Source organism: Pterocles gutturalis, unplaced genomic scaffold (assembly GCF_000699245.1).
Source record: "Pterocles gutturalis isolate BGI_N339 unplaced genomic scaffold, ASM69924v1 scaffold2518, whole genome shotgun sequence".
NCBI lineage: Eukaryota > Metazoa > Chordata > Aves > Pterocliformes > Pteroclidae > Pterocles > Pterocles gutturalis.
Genome location: NW_010122686.1, coordinates 4,399 through 14,687, shown reverse-complemented (window position 1 = coordinate 14,687; position 10,289 = coordinate 4,399). Strand labels below are relative to the sequence as shown.

Below are 10,289 nucleotides of genomic sequence, written 5' to 3'. Positions count from 1 at the left end.
GAAAACCTGGTCTAGAAGGAGGCGTCCCTGCTCATAGCAGGGGGTTGGAACTAGATGATCTCTAGTCTAGGTCCCTTCCAACCCAAACCATTTGATGGTTCTGTGAAAGCAAGCGTTTTCAGGAACTGTATTTCTTCTTCTCTAAAATACAAGATTCCAGGGGGTTAACTGGTTCTGTGATCATTAGTGACTCCACTCTGCTAAAAACATTATTTTTCTACATTGAATACCATTGTATAACATTCTAAATACTTACTCAGAAATCATCTGGGAGTGTTAAACCAAAAGCCACATTCATTCTTTCCTAAGATAAATGAGCCCTGTTCCACTGGATTCCCCAGGTTCACTGGCTGTTCATCTATCAGCCACAACTTCCCATCAGGAGCCAGGGGTTTTGGCCTAGGCCAGGAAGGATGAGGTTGTGCAAGGTTTTGCCAGAAGAAGATGAGTGTTTCTGCTTGCTGATTGTCCCTGCCTGAGATTGTGTAATTTCAGTCTCAAGCCATGTGAAAAAGGATTCGAGATTACAGTACAAGAATTTCTACCTTCTCTCTCACTACTGCAGCTGAGGTTTCTACCTGTGCAGAAAACAGCAGATCAGGTTGAAGTTGCTAATTCTGTTTCCCTGTCAATGGAGATGTAATATAATGCTCACTTGGTACAATGGGAATGTCACTCTTCCCAGCTCTGAAACCTCTCCCTGTGTAACTGAACTCTTCCTGACTTCAAGAGTACTGCTGTTGCAAGGCAGCTCACCAACCACTAGAATTTCCCACTGGGATTATGTTAAATTTTAGAAACGTATTATTTCAAAGGTGGCAGTTTGGGCTTTGTAGACTAGAACTGTTGATTTTGTTTCTCCTGAGGAAAAACTTCTGAAGACAGTGAGGAATGAAGATGTGACCTATGCTAAAATTAGGATATTGTTATGTTGCTCTATTTTTAGAAAACCTGTTAGATCCTATTACCCCTGAACTAGAAGCTGAGAGTTAAACTTCTGTCCCAGACAACCAGGCATATGTCCTCATTGGGGCCCCTTTCTCCACAGTCTTGCATGTTGCTTGCATACATGCTCTGCTCTGCTCTTGCTGCTTTTTTGGTGAGGAAATTAAAGCACAAATTTACAAGCTCATGAAAAGCAGAAGTCTCAACTGTTCAGTTGCAGTGCCTGCTCAGGAGGGGAGCTGAGCAGACCCGGGAATTGGGGGGTATGGTTGCCTGCAAAACCAAAACACAGCTGTTAGGGCTAATTTTAGGTTTTCTAGTCTTGACGCTAGCCCTCTATTCCAGCAAGCTGTTAGTAAGTCGTAAGCATTCCCAAGCATGTCCCTGAGTTACAGTGGGAATGTTAATGTGACCTTTCTCTCAAATTGTATTTATAGAGGCTGCTGAGATAATGAGAGACATCGGAACAGCCATCCAGTATCTGCATTCAATGAACATTGCTCATAGAGATGTCAAGGTGAGGCCTGAAGGTGTGTGGGCAGGGAGAAAAGAGCATAAGGTAAAAAAATAAATGGTCAGTGGGGGTTTAAATAGAACTAGGAGCACAATCAGATGGTCAAAGTGTTCCTATTCCTCTGCCAGTGTGAGAAGGCATCTGTTCGCAGCTAGCTTGCAGCTAGTCAAAGGTCAGAATATTCGTGTGTGCTAGTGTCTTCCAGTTGTGTACAGAATGCAGAAGAGTCTGGTGATAGTCAGACGGTTAATTACAAAGGTAGTACAACTTGCAGTCCAGTTAATTAACAAGAAAATAACACTGCTTGAAGTGAACTTATACTGGATGTTATACCTTTAGGTACAGTCTTTGCCAGTCACTAGTTGTTTTCAGGATCCTACTTGCCTAAAAAACAAAAAACCAAACCAAAACAAAAACCATTCCTTCAGAAACCTCCTTCAGAAACAGGAGGAACTGTATATATGGGAGCAATAATACCAATTCCATGCATCCAACCCACTTTAATAGTATACATAAATATTTGGGGAAAATGGGAAGATCTCAGTTACTCCTATGTGGAACACTGTGTTTTATTAACTAAGGTTTGTACCCAAATCTTGTTGTAGAGATTTGACAGGGTTTATAGTATTGTATTTTATTTTTGTTCTGTCAAGTGCACAGCATAAGCAGAGACAAGATAGCTGCACCAGGGCATTTCTAGCGCAGCGATGTGGCAGTGTGATGGAATGCGCTGAACAGCAGGTCACATAATGACAGACCGAGGCATCAGATTGATTCCACAGTTCTGAGTTTGTGAATTTTCTATAGACGCTTCTGTGTATTTAGCTGGAAAACTGCCATTATTTAGTGTCACTGAGGGGTATGTTTGGGGGTTCTTTAGGTAGGAGAATGACTTAACAGTTCAGAGACTAAAAATTTATTCACTTATGTGGAGCTATGTGCCATTGCCTATCAGCAGCCCAGAAACTGAGGCGTTTATCCCTGAACACCCCCTGCACACACTCAGTGAACCCATAGAAATGGTTCAAATTGCTTAATAGATCCTAAATCCTGTTTTCTTTCAAGTCCTTCCTTCTGTATGTCCCTAAACACTGGCATGAGGGAGGGCATAGCTTCCTTATGACTGAGAAACTGGAAAACAAGTTCAAAGAATTGCAGATTATGGAGATGTGCTGTTGTCCCTCCTCTTGTGCACAAGAGCTTGTTACTTCCTTCTGTGCCATTTCTGATTTGGGAGAGTCTTTATGGAGTGTGGAACAAGAGCAGAATTAACTCAGTGTGCTCTGCAGAGTGCTGTCGGATCAGCTGGTGTTGGTCAGACAGAACAATCCCAGTAAGTACAGTGAACTAGAGAGAGGTTCAAGAAGCCGGGCTTGACACCCACTGGACCTGATGAGAGTCTTGGGATTTGCTCTCTTAAATAACCATATTGAGAAGGATTTGATCCGTAGTCTTAGCAAAAATGCTACAAGTTCAGAGGAAACTTTCTGCCTGGTATGGTGGGGATGTGAGAGAAGTAAGAAGACCCAGCTGCTGGTGGCGATTCAGGCAAGTGGGAATGGTCTGATCTTTCAGCTATTAGAGACGTCTCTTCATTGTCCAGTTTATCCTTTCTCTTGATGGTCTTTCAGCCTGAAAACTTGCTTTACACATCTAAAGAGAAGGATACTGTACTCAAACTCACAGACTTCGGCTTTGCCAAAGAAACCACTGTACAAAATGCGCTGCAGACCCCCTGTTACACTCCTTATTATGTGGGTAAGTTATCCAAGATGCATTTCTTTTGTCTTTCAGTCTGCCATCCCTCCCCTTATGGTGGGTCTGTGGACTGTAGCCATGGATGGAAAATCTTCTATTGTGGATGTAATGCAAAGAGGTATCCTGCAGAATTAAAACTGACATCCAGGACAAACCTGGTCTGATACCAGTACAACTCAGTGCTCCTGCTTTCTTCCTTGCTTGCAGAGGAAACAGCCTTAACAGGGGATACAGTGAGGATCAAGGAGAGAGAACATGTTGCTTCTGATTACACTTGAAGTAATCCTGATGTTTCCTCTGAATGATGCAATCAAAGCTGTAATTTGAACTCAGCTTCATTATTATTTGTGTGTTTCCTTGCAAAACTTCCCTTAGCTTAACTAATGCAATGAAAGAGAACAGGGAGAGTATTGCTTCAGCTGTAAAGCTTCTTAAAGCTGGCAAATGGAGGAATTAGTAATAAAACACCAATGTGACTTAATCACAACTGAATTTTTGCCTGTGTTTTGTCCAAAGACAGAGCACTCTGTAATGAATGCCACAGTAGGCTGCCCTTTATGCACTCATTTTAGAGTACATCCTTTTTGGTCTTTGAGTTAATAGTCATTCACCATATGGTATGGCTGAGGCAGGCTTTGCTTGGAATCTCTTTGGAGGAAAAAGGACTTAATTTTTTGGGAGAATTGGTTCTCTTCTACGATGTAAGTTTTAATAGTTTTTTTTGTATTGAAATATAAAGTTATTCATTGTTAGAGAATCGGGGGGTTGGAACTCGATGATCTTTAAGGTCCCTTGCAACCCAAAAGATTCTGTGATTCTATTAATTACGACAGCAATTATTTTTTTCTTCCTGTGTATTTGTAAACTGGGATTAGTGATAAAATGTTAAGGAATTTACCCATAGATGTTTTTAGGCCTTTATAGTTGTATATAAACAGGCTGACATTTCCCTTCTCAACACCTTTTTATAAACCAGCATGATTGCTCATATGTTTAGAGAGTAATTTCCTTACAAAATCATGCTCCCTGCCAGTTCACCTGCCCCAGGGAAAAAAATAAAAATCTCCTTTAAATGTATCTCTCTATAATTTTGTTACTTAGTGAAAAAATGTAATCCTCTGGAAGCCAAAGAAAGCCACATTGCTCTGTAGCTGCTGGAGCTAAACACATTCCACCCAGGTACTGATCAAAATTGTATCACAACTCAAGTAGGTCCTTTCTGTTCTGGTTTCTGGAACATATGCTTCTGTCTCTTTCAGTGCGGTGTCCCCCTGTACGCATTTAGCTATAGCTCCTTCTGCTTTTCTGTAATCTCAGTACTCTCTTGAGCAGAGAGATGCTAAGGTGAAGAGTAGGGCATTTTGCCAGCTCCATTCCTCCTTTTTAAATCTATGTTCAATGTGTTTAGGAACTTGTCAATATAAAATACTACCCAGTTCCTGCAGTGAGTTGCATTTTTTTAATGCCTCCGATATTTGTTGTTGTGTGCTGCTACTTATAAGATGATGGAGATGGAAGGAAATATCTGGTACTCTGTTAATTCCTGTTTTTAATCTTCTTCAGCCCCAGAAGTCCTTGGTCCTGAGAAGTATGACAAATCGTGTGACATGTGGTCGTTGGGCGTCATCACATATATTCTGTAAGTATCTGGAAAGAGGCTTGATGAATGGGAAAACACACTTATTAAATCTGCACTTAGAACTAGATGGTCACTAGGATCATATAACCTGCGGAAAAGTATAAGCTTGTATGGGACTTTTTAAGAGATTAAAGGACTTTCCTAGTTATAAGGGTTCCTTTGTCCACTTTTACAGCCTGTGCGGGTTCCCTCCGTTCTACTCAAACACCGGTCAAGCCATTTCTCCAGGGATGAAGAGAAGAATTCGGATGGGGCAATATGGGTTTCCCAATCCAGAGTGGGCTGAAGTATCAGAGGAAGGTAACAATGCTCACTGCTACTGATGAGTATGTGCATGGTGTGCAGTGGTAGAGTGCTTACAACAGACCATTTCTAAAAACCTGTTTTGGTTTTTGTTTCCCTTTTTTTTTAGAAATTAAATTATTTTTTTGTAAGGTGATACACAGAATGACTGGGAACTCAGACACTAGCCAGCAACCTAAGTAGTACAGAAAGTAAAAGACTTTCTTCCAAGTTCCATCTAGTGCTAGTGAATGCTGAGATTAAACCCTCTGGAAACAAAGGTCTTTAATCCTGAGAAAGGAGACTGTCAGGGCTGCCGCAATGTGAGCTGAGTTGGAAGAAAGGGAAACTGTCTTAAGAACTCATTCAGTCTTTGCCCTCCTCGGTGACACAGCCAGCAAGGAAGGCAAGTTTTCATGTTAGCTTTTTGTGATGTGGGAACTTGCCAGCCACCACTTAAATCAAGGTCAACCATTGATTTTGTATAAGTCATTGACCAAAAGCTGCTGCTGTTCAACTGTGACCTGGATGGGCTCAAACCAGTGTCCTGAAAGTGAATGTTTTTGATTCCCTCTTATTCTGACAGTCTTATAAGCTAGAAGTCTCACCTGCCCATCATATTAAATAGAAACCTCGGCAACCTCTGTACACGTCTTTTTTTCTAATAAGCCCTTTATATTGCTGTTGCTAGCATCCTATTATTGTCTGCTGTTTACAGCAGATACAAGTCCTAGTATTGTCTGCTGGATGGTACTGTGATCTGTGGCACTTTAACCCCTCTTGGATCTCATGGTTGCATGGGGAGCATGGACTACTGAACATTAATGAGGAAGGCATTTTACCTATAGGTTACTGGCTTAATATTTTGTCTGCCTTGGGTCTTGTTCATATTACAGCAGCTACTAAAATGGTAGGGGAGTTTGGTGAGAGACCATTCGCTTGGAAAATCTGTAGGTTTTCTGTATGCTTGCCTGAACAAAGATAGGTGCTCTCTACCTTTGAGTCTATTAAGATCCGCTAGTTTAAGTGCACTCTTTCAGGCTGATCAGGCACCTTCAGAAAACTGCTTCTTTTTGCCCTCCTTGATACTGTTCTTGTCATGGTTTTCTTTAATCTTTCCTTCATTGCATCATCTATGGAGGCTTCCTTTAAATTCCCCACCAGTTTCCTGTAATCATCTTAATGGGCTCTGTTTGTGGTCCCCTCCTTATGTTTAGACTCCAGGTAGTCTCTTCGGTAAACCTCATTTGCAGCCTCTCTAGACAAACTGAAGTCTCAATTTGTACTTCTGCCAGCTTCTTACAAGCATTTAGTCATCTTGCATTCAATGTTTCTGAAAGAGAACTCTTGTTCAGAAGCTTGTCTAGGTTTCCCTGAGGAAGTTACATTTAAGTCTTTCTAAATAACCTCCCTTGGATGTAGTGTTTCCTGTCTGTCCACCTGCATTAATGAAACTCTTGTCCAGATTCTCATCATCTCGTATCTCAGTTACTTATTACTCTTGCTTTGGCAAATACCATGTTCACAGAAAGATGCTACAAAGCCTGTTTGTGCAATCCATTTCTTTGACTTTGTTGTCCTTTTAGTTGTCAAAGAGAAGTTCATTGTTTTGTTTTGTGTTTTTTTCACAGCCTGCACTACTTTTTGTCTTCTGTCATTTCTCAAAACGTCAGCTTATGCATTCATTCAGCCCATGATGCCAGGCTTCTCACCATCTTTCAGACAGTCCACTTGGTAGCTTTCTGTTCCTGTGTTTCTCTTTTTCTCAGGTTCTTGCTCTCAGAACAGTTGATTTGGTGATATAGATAGCATAGATGGAGTCCCCAATCCTTTGCCTTACCTTCTTACCTCTTGTTTTGGATGTTTTTGTGTTCTTTCTCTTTAAACATAATAACCTCCCACACTGTATGTGACTTCTTAATATGGTAACAGCAATAGGTAGATGTTTTGAGTTTGACAAAATTATATTTCTTCATTTAGCAGGTCTTTGTGTTCTCAAGGTTGTTTGGGAACACAGCAGTAGACTACAACATGCCATGTTGGTCCTGTTTTTCAGCCAAACAACTGATTCGCCATTTACTGAAGACTGACCCAACAGAGAGGATGACAGTTTCTCAATTTATGAATCATCCTTGGATTAATGTGAGTTTCATATCTCTTCTTACAGGGGAGCAAGATGAATTCTTACATACAGAACTTACATGTAGCTCCACATAGCACAGCAAGAGAAGGATGATGTTTACTGTTAATAACTTAATTAACCTACTGTGCCTTCCACAAAGGGTCATCTGCCTGTAGGACAATTCTTCTTGGTCTTACCAGAGGACACACACAGAGACACCCACAATAGTGTCCTTAGAAGCAAAAGCTGAATATATCTATATCTTCTGTGAGCAGGCAGTCACTGTTGACTCTGCGGCATATGCATGTGTTACTCTCTTTAAAAATAGAAAAATAAACTGTATGTGCTTACTTCATCAGTGCAGGATTTAAAGAGAGCTATTATTAGTGGTCTTGGGCACCATTGTGCATAGCTGTGTTAGTGTGAACACAGTCCGGTGCTTAGTGGGAATTGTCATCCTTGGCAGAGTTGGGAAATGTGTGGGGGAGGAGCAAGGGTCTCGGCTTAGTGCCTGATAAGAGATTGCCAGATAGGGTGGTACACAGAGCTATTCATGGTCCCAGTTCAGGTTTCATTCTATGACTTGGTTGAATTTGCTTTTGCTTAAAAAATACTTTTTGGAGAGAAAGAAAAAAAACCATTAACAATACAATATTAATTATTTCAAACAAGAGACAGGAATCCCAGGAGTTATCAGACTGAGTTTCAGGATATCAGCTCTGCTCTGTAGGTGTCACTTAAAATAATTGATTGTACTTCTCACTTTTGTGCCTAAAAGGACACCAGTCTTGTTCTTGCTGCCCAAATATCATCATCCAGGAACAGAAGCACTTGTACTGTAGAATGCCCTATTCTCTCATAGTACTTTGTCTATGCTGATCCTCAGAGAAGGGGCAGAAACAGAGGCATGACTAATAGTCAGCATTTCTATAATGCCTGTTTGAAGATCTGAAAGCCCTTAGAATTATACCAAAATGTAGCTGTATGAAGTACAGCTGATGAAGTAGATGGATGTCTTCAGTTAGAGTTGTGGAAGCTGAGAAATTAAGGTTACAAAGATTCTGTAGAACTGGAACAGAACCTAGACAATGTTTCTAAGTCTTTTTTAACCAAATAAAAATGTAAGGACTGTTCAGAATAAATACCTCCAGCTTTTTAAGTGTTTTGAAGACCCAAGAAGGAGGTGTTCCAGAAGTCAGCAGGCGATGAATTTCACAGAATGAATGCCTAATAGCTAAGGAAGCTACCACCTACAGCGACACATGTTACTTGAAATATGCATATAACCAATTAATAAGGAGGAGATTAGAGACAAGGTCTATAGACTCTGCTGCACCAAAGAGCTGTGCTAGAATACTGTTCCTGGAAGAATGCTCTAGGAGCTGCAGATCGGCATTTTTTTTTTTTCCTATTGTTCCCATGAGGCAGAGGGAGGGAGAGGGAAAGACCAACATAGGGATTTAGGGAAAGGAAAGGAAGAATACAGACATTCACTAAGTGGGAATGTGTATGGGGAGATGCCTCACCCAAGCAGTGGAGGCAGTGTCTCTCCTCTTTTTTTTTTAATTAGATGGATGACAGAAATATTAGTGTGGACTATGCAAAAATCGTCAGTTTAGGTGGAGCACATAATCCTCAAGTTAGCTTGTAGATAAGATTTATTGAACAAGGAGTGGCTCACAGCAGGTAGGAGGGCAACTTCCACACCTGCTCAGGGACACCACTGAAGCCAGTCTGATGGTTTTCCATTTCCCTCCTCCCAACTGTACTTGATAAAGCCATACCCTGGAGACCTAGGGCCCTTTTCCAGAGGATGCAGGACTCATTATTTCTGCTCCCACTTGAGCAGTGGTGCTGTTAGCTTGGTGGAGTATAAACACTGCTTCCAATGGGATGCTTATTTTACAGTGACATAGGCAAGGATCTCCTTAAACTTTGTTGACATGCAGCTGTGTCTGGTGTAGGATGCCACACCAGTAGACAGCAAGTTTGAGTAGAAAGCATGAATTTATAGTTTGGGTTATGGACTGGCAAGAAATACTATGATTCTTGCTGAATTTAGCTAGGGAACTGTGCTTTGTGCTTCAGAAATTGTACCTTACTCTATTTAAATTGTCTACTGATCTTTCATGGCAGGTGAGCATAGATCTCAATTTTATGCCGAAGAGCATCTCAAGCGTTGCAGTGTCTTCTGAACTGTGCCTTGCTCTGAATAGCAGTATAATGTCCTCACAGGGGCACGAGTGATCTGATAAACTGGTAATCTCAGCTAATGTATATGTACCAGAAAATTTATCCTTTGACAAATCCCAAAAGATAAAAGGTCAAATTTAACCACTTTAAAACATTTACTAACAAACAGTGTAATTAAAGTTAAAATCTAAAATACATAAAAATGTATCCACCATAGGGTTATTGGTTGGACTGGAAGGGAGCAGAGTGAAACAAACTCAGCACTGATTTCTCTCTCCTTTTGTTCTTTAAAGATGCTGTCATGTGGGGACTATAGTCCTTTTCTACCTCACACATGAATTAGCTTGTGGAGTGATTGAAAGCATGAATAATGAGAGCTACTGAAGGACATTAGATAAACTTTTATGCTCTCCATACACATAGAAAAGAGCAAGCAGTTACTTCCCAAATGTGATTTTGCAAAACACTTCTTCTGGTATTTTTCCCTTTTCTCAGAGATCAATGTCAGTGCCACCAACTCCTCTTCATACTGCACGGGTCCTGCAAGAGGATAAAGACCACTGGGATGAAGTTAAAGTGAGTCAATCGTAGTTCAGATTTCTTGAAGTCAAGTCTGATAAGAGATTAGAGGGACTGGCTTCTCTGCGTTTGCTTATTTCTTTGGAGATGATGGCTATTTTGAATACAACCATGTTAAACAAGGGAAGCATGAACAGTCCTGGTTAGAACAGTAGTGTATATGGTAACTATTTAAAATAGAAGAATGCTGTTTGAGTTTCATCCATCAGCCTTACAGCTGTGCAAATACCATCAAAGAACATGTTTATGATCAAAGT

The 10,289-nt window shown here is 40.8% G+C and overlaps 1 protein-coding gene across 1 annotated transcript in view; it reads left to right on the top strand.

Annotated features, from left to right (window-relative positions):
* MAPKAPK3 (mitogen-activated protein kinase-activated protein kinase 3) overlaps positions 1-10,289 on the top strand; it is a 47,744-nt gene that overhangs the window by 35,821 nt on the left and 1,634 nt on the right. The window contains exons 4-9 of the mRNA XM_010077579.1: positions 1,383-1,462; positions 3,091-3,217; positions 4,781-4,856; positions 5,032-5,156; positions 7,195-7,280; positions 9,949-10,029. Of these exons, the coding sequence (XP_010075881.1) occupies positions 1,383-1,462; positions 3,091-3,217; positions 4,781-4,856; positions 5,032-5,156; positions 7,195-7,280; positions 9,949-10,029 (575 nt within the window). The remainder of the gene's footprint in view (positions 1-1,382; positions 1,463-3,090; positions 3,218-4,780; positions 4,857-5,031; positions 5,157-7,194; positions 7,281-9,948; positions 10,030-10,289) is intronic.